The 17,425-nt window shown below is 38.0% G+C and overlaps 1 protein-coding gene and 1 non-coding gene across 5 annotated transcripts in view; one reads left to right on the top strand and one right to left on the bottom strand.

The window, feature by feature from the left end:
* The window catches only part of STIM2 (stromal interaction molecule 2), a 167,667-nt gene that overhangs the window by 104,095 nt on the left and 46,147 nt on the right, over nt 1-17,425 (bottom strand). For all 4 annotated transcript variants that reach the window (XM_061164510.1, XM_061164511.1, XM_061164512.1 and 1 more), the window contains one exon: nt 2,334-2,464. In XM_061164510.1, coding sequence (XP_061020493.1) covers nt 2,334-2,464 — 131 coding nt within the window. The remainder of the gene's footprint in view (nt 1-2,333; nt 2,465-17,425) is intronic.
* On the top strand, nt 5,122-5,204 carry TRNAL-UAA (transfer RNA leucine (anticodon UAA)). The gene has a single exon. It is a non-coding gene; the product is annotated as a tRNA-Leu (tRNA).

Raw genomic sequence — 17,425 nt, 5'->3', positions numbered from 1 at the left:
AAAATGTAGAAGTGATAATCTACCCATAAAACAATAAATACCTAGATTAAAATGGAACAATAACGAGAACAAATAAGTGGAAAAGGGCGGGGTTGGGGGAAGGAATTAATTCTAAGAACACAAAATTTCATTTATAGCAGGGGTTGACACTACAGCCCAATACTGGCTTTTGTGCAAAGTTTTACTGAAATACAGCCATGACCATGACTCCATACACGGTCTGTGGCTGCCTGGCACTACAATGGGAGTGATGAGTAGATACAAGAGATTATACGGCCCACAAACATCTAAAATATTTATTAGCTAGCCTATGTTAGTTTCCTAGGGCTGCTGTAATAAAGTACCGTAAACTGAATGGCTTAAAATAACAGAAATTTATTCTTTCTCAGGTCTGGAGGCTATAAATCTGAAATCAAGTGTTAGCAGGGCCATGCTCTCTGAAAGGCTCTAGGGGACAACCTGTTTGATGCCTTTCTCTTGGTTTCTGGGGTCATCAGCAATCCTTGTCATTCCTTGACTTGTAACTTCACAACTCCAATCTCTGCCTCCACTGGCACATGATAATCGTCCTCCCCCATCTGCCTTTCCACATGGTTTTCTCCTCTCTTACAAAGACACCAGTCATGCTGGATTAAGGACCCATGCTAATCCATTATATGCTCCTATTAAATAACTACATCTGAAATAAACCTATTTCCAGATAAGGTCACAATATGATGTTCTGGGGGTTAGGACTTCAAAATATTTAGGGAGTGGGACACATTTGAACCCTTAGCCTGGTCCTTTACATTAAAGTCTGCCAACTCCTGACTCAGAAGATTAAACAAAGGAGAAAACAGGTCCACAAGTGCCATTGAGGGATTTCAAAGAGAACAGCTGGGACTTTGTTTTAGATAAACTAATCTGAAAACAAGAGTCCTCAAAAGACATCAAGCAGAAAGCCATACATGTAGGTCAGAATCTGAATTGACTCAGAGATGGAGGAAATAAGAGTAACCTAAAAACAGATGAGGAGTTTCAAGCTAAATGTTTTACGAAAGTATTCAAAGTGTTAGTCGCTCATTCGTATCCAACTCTTTGCGACCCCATGGACTGTAGCCCTGAAGGCTCCTCTGTGAATTGAATTCTCCAGGCAAGAAGACTGGAGCGGGATGCCATTTCCTTCTCCAGGGGATCTTCCTGACCCAGGGATGGAAACCAGCTCTCCCGCCCGGAGGCATATTCTTTACCATTTAAGCCACAGGGATACAGCAGGTCAAAAATTGATCTTTAGAGAATGCTACTGTTACATAACAATGTGATCAGACAACAGTGTGGTGAGAGATGTCACTGTTACACAACATTAGATAATAATGTAGAAAACAATGTAATCTAGTATTATATAAACTAAAGGAAAAGGAGTGTCAACAGTGACAAATACAACAGAAAGGTTGAACAGACCTAAAATAATGACCAGGAAATTTGGTAAGAATGAGACCATAATCAAATAGAGAAAACAATTTCTATGAAGAAAACTAAAAGGGACACCAGACCAGGGGTAAGGTGAGAATCCTTACAAAATAAAGCATTATTTATTTGTACAGTGGTTACAGTAGATTACGATATTGGTGACCCACCAATAAACCACATATCCTGGCATTCATATTTTCATATAACCCTCTCCCACACAGACTCTGAATTCAGCCAATTAACTTGCTTTAAACCAATTTGATATTAACAGGTATTGGCAAGCAGGGGTATGTTAAGCACTTTCACATGGAAACTAGTTTTCTTGGAACACTGCCACCTGGAAGGCCAGTTGTCATGCTATGAGGAAGTCTGAGCTAGACCCCTGAAAGATGACAGGTTAGTAAACGCCAAATGGAGAGACTGAAGGAAAAAAAATCATTTGAGATATTTCAGCCCAAAAGAGATCACAACTGAATACAACTGCCACCGTGACCCTAGGCCATAACTATGGGAATAGAAAATGCACCCAGCAAAGCCCGGTCAACCCAGAGAATCAGGAAAAATAACAAACTGTTGTTTTAGATGACGAAATGTGCTGGTGGTTTATAAAACAGCAATAGGTGACAGAGAACAGAATATATGTTTGAGAAACTCAAGTACATGAGGCCAAGGATTCTTATAAAACTGGGAAGACTTATATATATGAATAAAAAAAAGAAAAAAAACATGCTAAATACAAAGGGTAAAATTAAAACATAAAGAGAAAAACTAAAGACAAGGAAAATGGAGTTGAGTCATATAAGGAATAATGGGAAAATTCAAGACTATATAAACTTGGTTACGCTGTTACAAGAGAATATCAGTGAAAAAGGGTCTCCACCTACTTCATCACTTTCATCTACTTCGATTCCACCATCTTTGTCATCATCCATTTGTTTATGTATTGTTTGAAGAGCTTCCAGACTAAATCTATCTTCTTCTGTGAAGCATGGTGGACTCAGTGACAGGCATGGATCTGGAATAAAACAAAGGGTGATTACCAACCTGCCACCCCAAAACACAGGCTGTAGTCAAGAGAGCTGAATTTCAAACTAAAGCAACAAATTAAATTGCAGACTAAGTCAAACTACAATGTTTTAAGAATTCTATCTAGCAGGGTACTCGTCACATCAAAAGTATAGTATATGAACATACTAAAAATAAATAATCCAACTTAATTGATATCAAACTACAACCAGTACTAAATTCAAACTTGTCCACATTCTTCCACATCTTCAATCATCTTCTTCTTATTCAACTCATTATATTTGTAAATTAACCCCCCTCAAAAAAAACAGATAAGCTCCCTCCTTAAAAACTATAAAAAAAAAATTACAGATCACTAGGGGATTTTTTTTGTATAGTCCAGTTTAAAATGTAAGTCCAACATCACAAAGAATACAAGAAAAAGAAATGTAGAACCATTGACATGATCCTTAGAAATGTCTTTATCATTTTTCTAACAGATTCAAAGAGTGCATCACGTGAGTCTCTAAATGTGTAACTTTTTAGATTCAACAAGGAAAACTGTATTTTTAAAAACCTTGTTCTTTATGTTTTTCTTAACAGAAGTTTATTGCCTAAATAATTTTGTATGGAAATGAGTGAATCCTCACATGTAGATTGTCAAAAAGTAGTAATTTAGAGAGAATATGTAATTTTTCATGACTTAAAATGAGATTAATAAAAATTACCTCTTGTAGACCTCAAACAGTAAACAGCCTGTACATCAAAATGGAAACGTACTGTCAAAACTTCACTCATACCCAATCTGGCTGACTGGTAGACTGACAAATTCCAAGAAATGATTTATACCAAGTCACTAAAATAGTAAAATAATATCTTTTTAAAATGTCATCAAATTCACATGTATTTCTACAAATAGTGTGGTCTTAAAGTTTAAAGTCAAAGCTATAGTTTTTCCAGTAGTCATGTATGGATCTGAGAGTTGGACCATAAAGAAAGCTGAGCTCCAAAGAACTGATGCTTTTGAATTGTGGTGCTGGAGAAGATTCCTGAGAATCTCTTGGACTGCAAGGAGATCAAACCAGTCAATCCTAAAGGAAATCAACCCTGAATATTCACTGGAAGGACTCTTGCTGAAACTGAAGCTCCAATACTGGCCACTTTATGCGAAGGGCTGACTCACTGAAAAAGACCCAGATGATGGGAAAGATTCAAGGCAAAAGGAGAAGGGGGGGGCAGAGGATAAGATGGTTAGACAGCATCACTGACTCAATGGACATGAATCCGAGCACACTCTGGGAGATACTGAAGGAAAGACAAGCCTGGTGTGCTGCAGGCCACGAGCCTGCAGAAAGTCAAGCATGGCTTGGTGACCGAACAACAACGACAGTTTAAAATGGCCATCAACAACAGTCAAAAACGTAGTTTATCATCTGGTCTTATCACAAATTAACCGACTGTGGACAAATCACTTGTCCCTGTGTCTTAGTTACATCTCCTCTAAAATAAAGCAAGTAGACTAGATATTTACTAAGCTCTATTGCAGTTATAATGGCCTAAGAGTGTCTAATTCTGCACTGAGGGGAAAGAAAATAAGAAAAGAAGTCAGTCCTGGAGACCAACTAATAACTTCCTTTAAAAACAAAACAAAACAAAATAATTTAAGCCTCTATTACCCACATGTTCTACTTACAGACGATTTTGGCAATTTAACATTTTTAATAGTTTTAAATCAAAACCTAATTTTCATTCCTTTAGTCTTGAAAGGGAAGGAAACAGAAAATCCTATAAAAATAAAAAATGAAATTATAAGTTATGTGACATAAATCTGTAAATATTTAAAACTCTGATTAACATTTGCTAAAACTCTAAGAACTTATAAAAATAATGGTCAATTAAAATCCCCAATTCACAAAACATCCAGAACCCTGAGATGCCCACAACTTATCCTGAATGAATGCAAAATAAAATATAAGCTCTCAAAAAAAAAAAATATATATATAAGCTCTCAGGTATCACAACAACATATGGCATAAAGAAGATTATGTGTACAACGTGTTATTGCCTCTCACAGACATAATTTTATACATATTTTATTTTGCAAATAAGCATATGAAGTGAAAGTTTGTTATAACTAGCACATAAGGAAAGGGTCAGCATCACTCACTCTGATTAAATAGGCTTTGTTGTTAAACCCTCTAAGCAATGTCAACAGTGAGGACGGTAGAAATGTTAAAAAGCAGAGAAAACGAGGAAGTCCTATGATCTGGGAAAAAACTCATATGCAAACAAAATTGTATTTTTTTAACTTAAATTAATAAAACACTCTCTTTCAGAATCTACCTCTGAATGTAACTTCTTCATGAAGTATTTCATAAAAACCAACTACTGGTACTTCTTTCTCTGAACGCCATTCCATCCATTCAACAAATATCCAGAGCATTACCATGTGTCAGGCACTGGAAATAGCAGTGAACAACAGAGAAAAATTTCTCATAAAACTTACATTCTAGTGGAGGAGATGAGCACAACAAGATAAGCAAAATGAATAGCATGTTAGGAGTGGTAAATATTAAGGAAAAACAGAACAAAGAGCAGATAATGAAATGCCACGGAATTTGAAATTCTCAACTACATCTTTATTCTCAAATCATTCTTTAATGTTGTACCAGAACGGCCAAGTGGTTAAGGCGTTGGACTTAAGATCCAATGGATTTATATCCTCGTGGGTTTGAATCCCCCTTCTGGTACAACAGGTCTTACTTTTGGCTTCCCTGATAGCTCAGTTGGTAAAGAATCCCCCTGCATTGCAGGAGACCCCGGTTCGATTTCTGGGTCAGGAAGATATGCTGGAGAAGTAATAGGTTACCCACTCCAGTATTCTTGGGCTTCCCTTGTGGCTCAGCTGGTAAAGAATCTGCCTGCAATGCAGGAGACCTGGGTTTGATCCCTGAGTTGGAAAGATCCCCTGGAGAAGGGAAAGGCTACCCACTCCAGTATTCTGGCCTGGAGAATTCCATGAACTGTATAGTCAATGAGGCTGCAAAGAGTCAGACACGACTGAGCGACTTTCACTTTAACCTCTAATTGCTTAATGTGATTTTGTCCATATGACTAAGCTTATGAAAAGGGCAGGGGCCATGTTCTTCCATTTCTCACATGCTCATAATACCCACAACTTAGCTGCACATATTCTGGACATCTGTAAATTCTGCTACTTCATACTGCTACTTCATACATTAACTAAATCACAAAGTTCTAGTCTTCTGTACTGGGCAAGCCACTGGCCAGCATTAGGAATTACAGAGATAATATGAGTATCCTGTACTTGAAGAAGTTCACAGGCTAGGGAGGAAAAAAGGCATGCAGTTGGCACTGAGAACATTAATTGTAGAGTGCTGGGAGAGCATGGAGGGATGGCACCTAATCCAGACTGGGAAAGAAGAGGCAGAACTTTTCTAGAGGTAAACATGGGGAGTTTTACAGATGAAGTTTTAACATGGGGAGTTTAACACGGGGAGTTTTAAAAATCGATGACCTTGGGAAGGAGAGAAACGCATGCATCACGCATTCAGTGGCATGAAAAGAACAAGAAACACTCAGAGAAATGCAACTGGTTGATATGTCTGGTACAAATTACATTCAGAGGAAAAAAAATAAATAAGAGATCAAATAGGAGATCGGTAAAAAGGGATAAAAACTCTAAAAGTAGTTTTTCCATACTAAGGAATTTGGATTTTTTTATCCTGAAAACTATGAGAAGCCCACTAGGGATTTCCAGGAGAAGACCCACAAAATCAGATTCATAAGAGAGATCCCTCTGGTGACAGTGGAAGGCAAACGGACACAAGGCTGGGAGGCACAACCATCAGGAAGCGCTGCAGGAAGCCTGGCAGCGCTCAACAGCCCACGCCCCCGAGGAATGGGAAGGTGAATGATGAAGACTGCTCGAAGGTTTGGTGTTTTGCCACGATGGAACAGCAGAAGGAAAGGAAAGACAGGAGCTGAGGATATAGCAAGAGTGATCCTTTTCTCCACATGAAATTCTGTTTCTGTTTGGTACAGTGTCTTAAGGCCTTTGAATTCTAACTTAGATGAGTTGTGACTTCTGAACTCCATTACCTGTTCCAGAAAAACATCTATTTCTGCTTAGCTGACAATGCCAAAGCCTTTGACTGTGTGGATCACAATAAACTGTGGAAAATTCTTCAAGAGATGGGAACACCAGACCACCTGACCCACCTCTTGAGAAACCTGTATGCAGGTCAGGAAGCAACAGTTAGAACTGGACATGGAACAGCACACTAGTTCCAAATAGGACAAGGAGTATGTCAAGGCTGTATATTGTCACCCTTCTTATTTAACTTATACGCAGAGTACATCATGAGAAATGCTGGGCTGGAAGAAGCACAAACTGGAATCAAGACTGCCGGGAGAAATAACAATAACCTCAGATATGCAGATGACACCACCCTTATGGCAGAAAGAAGAACTAAAGAGCCTCTTGATCAAAGTGAAAGAGGAGAGTGATAAGGTTGGTTGAAGCTCAACATTCAGAAAACTAAGATCATGGCATCTGGTCCCATCACCTCATGGCAAATAGATGGAGAAATAGAGGAAACAGTGGCTGACTTTATTTTTTGGGGCTCCAAAGTCACTGCAGATGGTGACTGCAGCCATGAAATTAAGACGCTTACTCCTTGGAAGGAAAGTTATGACCAATCTAGACAGCATATTACTTTGTCAACAAAGGTCCGTCAAGTCAAAGCTATGGTTTTTCCAGTAGTTATGTATGGATGTGAGAATTGGACTGTAAAGAAAGCTGAGCGCCGAAGAACTGATGCTTTTGAACTGTGGTGTTGGAGAAGACTCTTGAGAGTCCCTTGGACTGCAAGGAGATCCAACCAGTCCATCCTAAAGGAGATCAGTCCTGGGTGTTCATTGGAAGGACTGATGTTGAAGCTGAAACTCCAATACTTTGGCCACCTGATGCGAAGAGCTGACTCATCTAAAAAGACCCTGATGCTGGGAAAGATTGAGGGCAGGGGGAGAAGAGGACGACAGAGGATGAGATGGTTGGATGGCATCACTGACTCAATGGACGTGAGTTTGGGTAAACTGTGAAGACTGACAGAATCAATGAAGGCCAAATTATGGAGGGATCTGTAGATTATTGTAAAGTGCCAAAAGAGGGGAAAATACTAATAAATTACTCACTGAAACCCCCTATTTGCAGTTTCCCCAACCTGCAAAGTTCTTTTTCCCAAGTTCGCCCATTGTTGGTAACTCTTTTCATCCCAGCACAAATGTTTCTCCTCAGAGGTCATCTTCTTTCCTCATCTAAAATATCCCTCGCCTTTTCTATTTGCTATGTTTTTCTTCACAGCACTTAATCACAGTGCATATATTATGTATTTATCTTCTTACTGTCCACTCCTCCACTATAATGCAATCATGCGATGATAGGCACTGCTCTTTCTTGAGTGCCTAGAACAGGGCCTGGCTCATGGTAAGCACTCAAAAGACGTGTACGCTGAATTACTTACCTAACTGGTTTCCAATACAAATGTTTGGAAGAGAAAAACTTTTCACGAAATTACTTGGCTGATTAGAAAACTAAGATGTAGAAACTGACAACAGAAATCCCTTACGTCTTTACGACACTGACGTTAACTCTAAGCAGTTAGTTGAAATGTATTAATATTACTCCTCCTCTCATGAAAACTATTCAGTGGCCTCCAAGAGCCTGAAGTATGAAGTCTTATCTATCCACTGTCAAAGACAGCTGTATAAATACTTAATGAACAAAATATATAACACATTATTAAAACACTAATGGAAGGAGAACTTTAAAATATTTAAGATCCAAGGCTCTAAAACTCGAGCAGTAAGGATAAAATTTCACCAAGGCAAGGCCTAAACTTGTTTTTACTGATTGTTGTTTTAGTCACTCAGCCGTGTCCGACTCTTTGCGACCCCAAGGACTGTAGCCCACCAGGCTCCTCTGTCCATGGGATCTCCCAGGCAAGAATACTAGATAGGGTTGCCGTTTCCGTCTCCAGGGGATCTTCCCAACTTAGGTATTGAACCCATGTCCCCTGCACTGGCAGGCAGACTCCTTAGCACTGAGCCCCCAGAGAAGCCCCATTTTACTGATTACTATACATTACTACCATTATATATGTTATGATATATGTATGTTATTATTATACAGTGTGTGCATGTTCAGTTGCTTCATCGTGTCTGACTCTTTGCAATCCTATGGACTGTAGCCCACCAGACTCCTCTGTCCACGGGATTCTCCAGGCAAGAATACTGGAGTAGGCTGCCACGCCTTCCTCCAGGGGATCAGCACTCCTAATAAATAATTATGTCTGACTGATTTTTACATGGAAGCAGTTGCATTTTGGGGGGTTATTATAAAAAAGAAATTGGATTTTAATGAGCAGGACTTTAAAAAAAGAGAAAACAACAAACCCAAAGAGGAAGTAAGATAAGATCTGGGACCCACAAAGAGCAGTCTGCTGGCAGACTGGCTCTCAGCTGAGAGGGCTACTGAGTGCTCCTACCTGTTCACCTCCCCCCAGCTGCTGCCTCGGGCCTTCACTCAGGTGGCACCCGAGGTCAGTCCCACATTACAAGGAACTGTCCTCTGCTAGGCCACACTCCTCCCTAGGAGGGGGAAGGAAACCCTAGCAAGCGGAGAAGCAGTAGGATGTGAACCTGGTGGCCTGGGGCTGTTAGTCAGTGAATGACAAGGAACCGAGAATTAAAATAAATTTTAAAAAATAGAATATTCAAGAAGCTACTGATAAAGTTTTAAGTGGCTGGGAAAGATTGAAGATGGGAGGAGAAGGGGACGACAGAGGATGAGGTAGTTGGATGGCATCACCAACTCAATGGACATGAGTTTGAGTAAACTCCAGGGATGGACAGGGAGGCCTGGAGTACTGCAGTCCACCGGGTCACAAAGAGTCAGACACGACTGAACGACTGAACTGAACTGCAATTTGTTAGTAACTATAACAGAGATAAGTCACAATTTATATTTTGTGTCGTGCTTTCAAGTTTAAAAAAATGCTTTCCTATATAGTCAGTTTTATTTTAATCTACAGAGGAAACTATAGTCTCAGTTAACATGCTTGTCACCACTGAATGCCTATTCCAACTGCAGGCAGGAAGTAACAGAACATAAACCACAATCACAGCAGTTGATCAGATGGAAAAGGTCAGACTGAAGTGACAGCTGAAATGTAGGCAGAGAAAGGAGGCAACTATGACTGACATTTCTGAACTACAAGTCTAGGTAAAACAAAGGTACACTTCTATTTGGCTGAGTGTAACCAAACAACATAGTTACAAAATGCATCAAAAGGGATTTCATTAAGCCTTTACTAGAGACTAATATTTATGCCATATTCTTTATTTTTTTTGTACCAGTCAATTGATACAGGCAGGGACACAGTTCAGAAATGTAAGAACTTAAGAAATAAATGAACCTGAAAAAGCAAATCCAGTCTTTAAAGCTAGTTTCCCTCCTATAAAACCTTTAAGGTCAGCAATTTCATAACAACTAAGAAGGAGAGCCAACCAACTTTTAATCACAAACCAATGACTGAAGCCCATTAACAATGTGTAACATCATATACTGCCAAGAACTTGACTTAACCACACTGGCGACTATTTATGAGTCTCATGATTAGGATTTTCTTAATTACTACCACGGAGAGAAAAATTTTAAACAAATATTGTTCATACTTAGTACTTTCATTAATGGTTCAAGCCATTTATTAAATCAAATACTTCAATCAGAGTATTTTGAGATATTTTCTCTAAAATCTTCAGAGATTAGCATTCGGTGTCATTTTCCAATAAACCAACAATCTGATTCAAATTCAAAAAGAAAGTGAATAACGCCTTCTTTCTTTTTTGATATCCTCTTTAAGGCAGAGTTTATTTTCCCTTATTTTCCCAGTGTCAAGCATATCACCAACCTGCCATATAGGAAGATTAATTTATTTTTTTGAGAAACATCCACTGATATTATCAAATATGGCTTAAGTGTTACACTGAACAGAAAATAAAGGGCCTATTTTTTGAAATTTCTTCTGACTAATGACTGGAGCTCTGAATGACTGACTTTGTTGACAAAGAAGTAGTCTGACTCCTGTAAAGAGAAAAAACTCTCCCCAATCTGTAAGCTAAAAATTTCCCTTAAAAACTGCTAAGTCCAAAAATACCTTCCAAATGTTTTAAACAGACTATTGGATACAAACTCAGTTACTTAGGTCCTTTTTCACTTTCCAGGGACATCTTTCAACTTACCATCTCTTATTATTTTACTCCCACTTATTCCCCCGCCTACACAAAACATGTTGTCCTCATTACCTCAAGAAGTTCCCGCTAATCTTCTCAAAGGTAGGAGACAGAAGCTAATCCCCTCTGCCTCAAAACTCTTAATATGCAATTCATTTACCAAACATTCCTCAATCCAAAAATATCTACACTTATATTCATGGTTAACCAATATGTTCTTTTGATTTTAATAATCAATTTTTAAAATATTAATATGAATAAATATTAATAAATTAGCAGGACTACTTATGCAGCTGTATTTATCTCTATATTCACTGACAGCTGCCTAATTTTTCCAATTGTATTTTATACTATAACCTCCTAGAAAGCAATACTATATCTGTACATGACATTGTTGTCTCTGTCATATGCAGGAAAATGCTACTGACTAGGTGGAAAAAACAGAAGTAAACAGGTGCATGTATACACTTATTTACTGACTCCTGGTTTCCCAGGATGCTATGAACACTAATGATGATTAGCAATATTATGTGCACAGAGCAATGGAATAGCTTTGCTTATTTTTGTTTGTTTTGGAGGGAAGAAAATGGTAATTCAAAATTACAACCAGAACATGGTGCATGTACTTTATGCTACTAATTCATATTCTTAAAATGGTTAAAATTGTAAATTTGATGTTATATATATTTTACAATTTTTTTAAAAAGCTATGAGCAAAACAAGTAGAAAACAAAGACTATTAAAACCATTCTACCTATATCAACACTTTGGGAAATAAAGAACATTATTGGTACTGCCAGGCATTGATCTAAGAGCATGACACTGTTTCACTTCTGTCTCAGCACAAGAAATCAACAACAATAAGAAAATAAAAACAGTATCCCAATTTTATTGATGAGAAAGGTTGAGCAACTTTCAATTCATTCTCATTCAATTCACTCTCATTCTGCCACTTATTATACAACCTCAGGGAAGTTATTTAACTTCTTTGCCTTAACTATTTCATCTATAAAATGGGAATAACAGTATATCTGCAAGGTTGTTGTTAGGATTAAATGAGATATCTACATATAAAACATCTAACAGTGTTGGCACATACTTAGAACTCCACAAACAACACTCAATAGATGCCTTTTATTATTACCCAGAAAGGTAAAGTGGCCGTTGAAAGTAAACAGCACAGCAGGAACTCAATGCCAAGCCTCCAGCGATCTCAGTGTACTGTTCCTATTATACTGCTATTACGTTAACAGATAGCAAAACCATCAGTTCTTAATTAGACTTAACTCTGAGTATCTTTTGCCTAATCCCAAAACCAAATACACCCTAAAATATAAAAAGAGAAGATAAAGAAGGAATAGAGTATTTGTTGGGTAACTTATATGCCAGCTGTGTTGCTTGGCTAACTCTACTTCTTTCAACAACCTACCAAGTTGGAAACATACTAGAGCTTCTCACGATCAATTAGCCAAGACTCTCATATGTAAAATAATTTACTCCCAGGTCAAAAGTTTTAATTATTTTGCTGAAATTCAACCTAGATCTGTCCAAATCTAAAGAACTTAATTTTTCTCTATATCCCACAATCTGTCAAAAGAAAAAGACTTCTCACTTTTAAAAATATCCAAAAACAATATTTGTGCAATATTGTCATCACCTGAAACATAACAAGCATTCAGTAACCATATACTGAATGAGTGAATCGATACAGAAAGTTAATGAATGGTCATGGGTTAAGCTGGCTTATATTTATATTTGCCTAACTCAGCAGTGGCCAAAGGATTGGAAAAGGTCAGTTTTCATTCCAATCCCTAAGAAAGGCAATCCCAAAGAATGTTCAAACTACCGCACAATTGCACTCATCTCACACGCTAGTAAAGTAATGCTCAAAACTCTCCAAGCCAGGCTTTAGCAATATGTGAACCAAGAACTTCCAGATGATCAAGCTGGTTTTAGAAAAGGCAGAGGAACCAGAGATCAAATTGCCAACATCTGCTGGATCAAAGAAAAAGCAAGCGAGTTCCAGAAAAACATCTATTTCTGCTTTATTGACTATGCCAAAGCCTTCAACTGTGTGGATCACAACAAACTGTGGAAAATTCTGAAAGAGATGGGAATACCAGACCACCTGACCTGCCTCTTGAGAAACCTGTATGCAGGTCAGGAAGCAACAGTTAGAACTGGACATGGAACAGCACACTAGTTCCAAATAGGAAAAGGAGCATGTCAAGGCTGTATATTGTCACCCTGCTTATTTAACTTATATGCAGAGTATGTCATGAGAAACGCTGGGCTGGAAGAAGCACAAACTGGAATCAAGATTGCAGGGAGAAATATCAATAACCTCAGATATGCAGATGACACCACCCTTATGGCAGAGAGTGAAGAGGAACTAAAAAGCCTCTTGATGAAAGTGAAAGAGGAGAGTGAAAAAGTTGGCTTAAAGCTTAACATTCAGAAAACTAAGATCATGGCATCTGGTCCCATCACCTCATGGGAAATAGATGGGGAAACAGTGGAAACATTGGCTGACTATTTTTCTGGACTCCAAAATCACTGCAGATGGTGACCGCAGCCATAAAATTAAAAGATTCTTACTCCTTGGAAGGAAAGTTATGACCAATCTAGATAGCATATTAAAAAGCAGAGACATTACTTTGCCAACAAAGGTCCGTCTAGTCAAGGCTATGGTTTTTCCAGTGGTCAGGTATGGATGTGAGAGTTGGACTGTGAAGAAAGCTGAGCACCAAAGAATTGATGCTTTTGAACTGTGGTGTTGGAGAAGACTTTTGAGAGTCCCTTGGACTGCAAGGAGATCCAACCAGTCCATCCTGAAGGAGATCAGTCCTGGGTGTTCACTGGAAGGACTGATGCTGAAGCTGAAACTCCAATACTTTGGCCACCTCATGCAAAGAATTGACTCACTGGAAAAGACCCTGATGCTGGGAGGGATTGGGGGCAGGAGGAGAAGGTGACGACAGGGGATGAGATGGCTGGATGGCATCACCGACTCGATGGACATGTGTTTGAGTTAACTCCAGGAGTTGGTGGTAGACAGGGAGGCCTCACGTGCTGCGATTCACAGGGTCGCAAAGAGTCGGACACGACTGAACTGGACTGAGCGACTGAACTGAACTTTTAATTACACTAGAAAACCTTCTCTCTTATATGGAACAATCATATCAACAAATATGACCAAACCACCAAATGTGATAACAAACTGAACACTTTAGCTGACAGCAACTTCTCTCTTACAAGTGCTAAGGGTCAAAAACTCCAAAAGTCATTCTTGACGACACTCATACACATCACATCTGACCTCAAGAAACCTGTTGGTTCTCCCTCTAAAACATTATATAGACTCTGCCCTATTCAGGGTCATCATCTCTTGCATGGATTACTGTCCCTCATCTTTAATGTCTTCTCTCTCCTCCTGTTATAGCTAAATCCATGGCCACCCACTATAACCACCCCTCTGTAAACACCCTCACCTCCTTCTCTATTATCTCACTTGGTTAGCCAGGCCACAACCTTGATAAAAATCTAATTCTCCACCTACTGTACCTCTATACTCATGCATATAAACAAGGTTGATCATGACGCCTGAAATTCATAACCACAGACCTCAACGGCACCCTCATGTTGCCAAGTAATCATACTGTAACTATCTCGTCTATTCACACTCGCAGTCTATTTCACACCTTCCTGATCCTCAACCCTTAATGTCTTATCCTCATCCTTATTCATGGCAATGACTCTGCTTCCCATGCTTCACTGAAAAAAAAAAAAGAAATTTTAATGAAGCAATTAAAAGAGATTTTTCCATAAACTCTCAGGACCAATCAACCTCCCAGTGTCTGCACCTCATACTGTGCCTCTGACCTACTGACACAGATGAATTATCTGACTTTCTATATAATGTTAATCTCTACCCTTGTGAACTAAATCTCACCCCATTGAACTCCTCAATAGCACTACTCCAAGTATTCATCCTTAACATTTTAACATTTTGTTCTCAGCAGATTACTAGCATCAGAATATAAACATCCTTTTCTCTAATTCTTAAAAAAAAAAAAAAAAAAAGGCAAAGAACTTTTCTTTTCATTTCACTTCACTACTCCTCTTTCAGAAAATCTCCTCGTAAACATTGTTAATTTACCATCTCTAATTTCTCTCCTCCCTTTCTGTTAAAATATACTGCAACCAAAGCAATCTTGAGAAAGAACACATCTGGAAGAGTGAAGTTTCCTGACTTCAGACTATACTACAAAGCTACAGTAATCAAAACAGTATACTGTACTGACACAGAAACACACACAGATCAATGAAACACAATGGAGAGTCCAGAAATAAACCCACACACTTATGGTCAATTGATCGCCAACAAAGGAAACAAGAGTATACAACGGAGAAGACAGTCTCTCAAATAAGTGATGGTAGCAAAACTGGACAGCTATATCTAAAAGAAAGTAATCAGAACATTCACCAATCCACATACAAAAGTAAACTCAAAATGGATTGAAGACCGAAACGTAAGACCAGATACAGATACTATAAAACCCCTAGAGGAAAACATAGGTGGAACACTCTTTGACATATATCACAGCAATATTTTTTTGGATCTGTCTTCATAAAGCAAAGGAAATAAATGCAAAAATAAACAAATGAGACCTAATTAAACTTAAAAGCCTTTGCAAAGCAAAGGAAACCATCAACAAGAAGACAATCTACCAAATGGGAGAAAATATTTGCAAATGATATGACCAATAAGGGATTAATATCTAACATATATAAAAAGCTCATATAGCCCAACATCAAAAACAAACTCAATTAAAAAATGTACAGAAGAAAACACATTTTTTTCAAAGAGGAAATGTAGACGGCCAACAGGTAGGCACATGAAAAAATGTTCACCATCAGTAATCATCAGAGAAATGTAAATCAAATACATAATGAGATTATCACCTCTTACCTATCAGAATGGCTATCATCAATAAGAACACAAATAATAAATATTGGAGAATATGTTGAGAAAAAAGAACCCTCATACACTGTTGGTGGGGACGTAAACCAGCGCAGCCAGTATGGAAAACAATAGGGAGGTTTCTAAAAAAATTAAAAACAGAACTATCATTTGACCCAGCAATTTTGCTCCTGGGTATATACCTCCCTCAAAAAGAAAAAAAAAATCAGAATACTAATTCAAAAAGATATACACACCTCAATGTTCAAAGCAGCATTACTTATAATTGCCAATATATGGAAGCAACCTGAGGGTCCACCAACAAAAGATATGGTATATAAATACAATGGAATAATACTCAGTTATAAAAAAGAATGAAGTTTTGCAGCAATTTGGATACACTTGAAGGGTATTATACTGAGTGAAATAAGTCAGAAAGAAAAAGACAAATACTGTAAGATATCACTTACATGGGGAATCTAAAAAATACAACTAGTGAATATAACAAAAAATAAAAAGGAAGCAAACTCATGGATATAGAAAGCAAACTAGTGCTTGGGGGAGAGGGGCAATATATATGGGTGGAGAAATGGGAGGTTCAAACTACTGGGTATAAGATAGGATCAAGGATGTATTGGGTTGGCCAATAAGTTCATTCAGGTTTTTCCATAAGATGTAATGAAAACCCCAAACAAACTTTTTGGCCGACCCAATACTGTGCAACAGAAGAAACATCGCTAATATTTTGTAATAACTGAAAATGGAAAGTAACCTTTAAAAAATTGAATTTAAAAAATGTTTTAAAATACATTCCAGTCAGGTTTGTGCTCTTACCACTTCACCTAAACTGTCCTGATCAAAATCACCAGTGATCTCTACATTATTAAATTCAGTAGTCAACGCTCAGTTCTCATATTACTTGGCCTATCAGTAAGTATCTGCCACAGCTGACCAGTCTCTCCTTTTTCCAGATTTCAGGACAATGTAGTATCATTGTTCTCCTCCACATGGACTGCATTTCTGTCTTCTCTTCCATGGGACAAAGGAAATTTGGGGGGATGATGACTATGTAAAGTATCTTGACTGTGGCAAAGATTTATATACATACACTAACTGTGGCAAAGTATATATACATATACTAACACTTTGCCAACTGTACACTTTTAATAGAAACCATTTATTATATGTCAATTATACCTCAAAAAAAAAAAAAAGCTGTCAGCCTTCACATACTATTCCTGGTCTCTAAGACTGCTCAGAGATCATGACAACAGGATTATTAAAGTTGTTTTTAGACCCTAGAATGAAAATATCCTGGCCACTGAGAACAGTTAGTTCCTTTCTCATCCTATTCTCTCAAAATAACTTGGATCTACCATTTTCAATCAAATTACTTTCCTAACAAAAGAGAGAGTCAAACGGGTGGTGAAAAGTTTGAGTCTCTATTTCATTATGATTACAAGATCAAAAATAATCTGCTACTTTCCTTATTTTTCTCCAAACATTCAAAATGTCTTTTATTATTCTTAGTAGGGTTGGCAATCCTCAGCTAAATTTGGCCTTTAAGAACTATGAAGATGGTTGCCAGAGATCTGTGCCACTTTCTTATTTACTATCAGTTATGTGTCCTATTGCTGCAGATGGTGACTGCAGCCATGAAATTAAAAGACGCTTACTCCTTGAAAGGAAAGT

Source organism: Dama dama, chromosome 17 (assembly GCF_033118175.1).
Source record: "Dama dama isolate Ldn47 chromosome 17, ASM3311817v1, whole genome shotgun sequence".
Lineage (NCBI taxonomy): Eukaryota > Metazoa > Chordata > Mammalia > Artiodactyla > Cervidae > Dama > Dama dama.
This window is presented reverse-complemented; position numbering and strand designations above follow the sequence as displayed.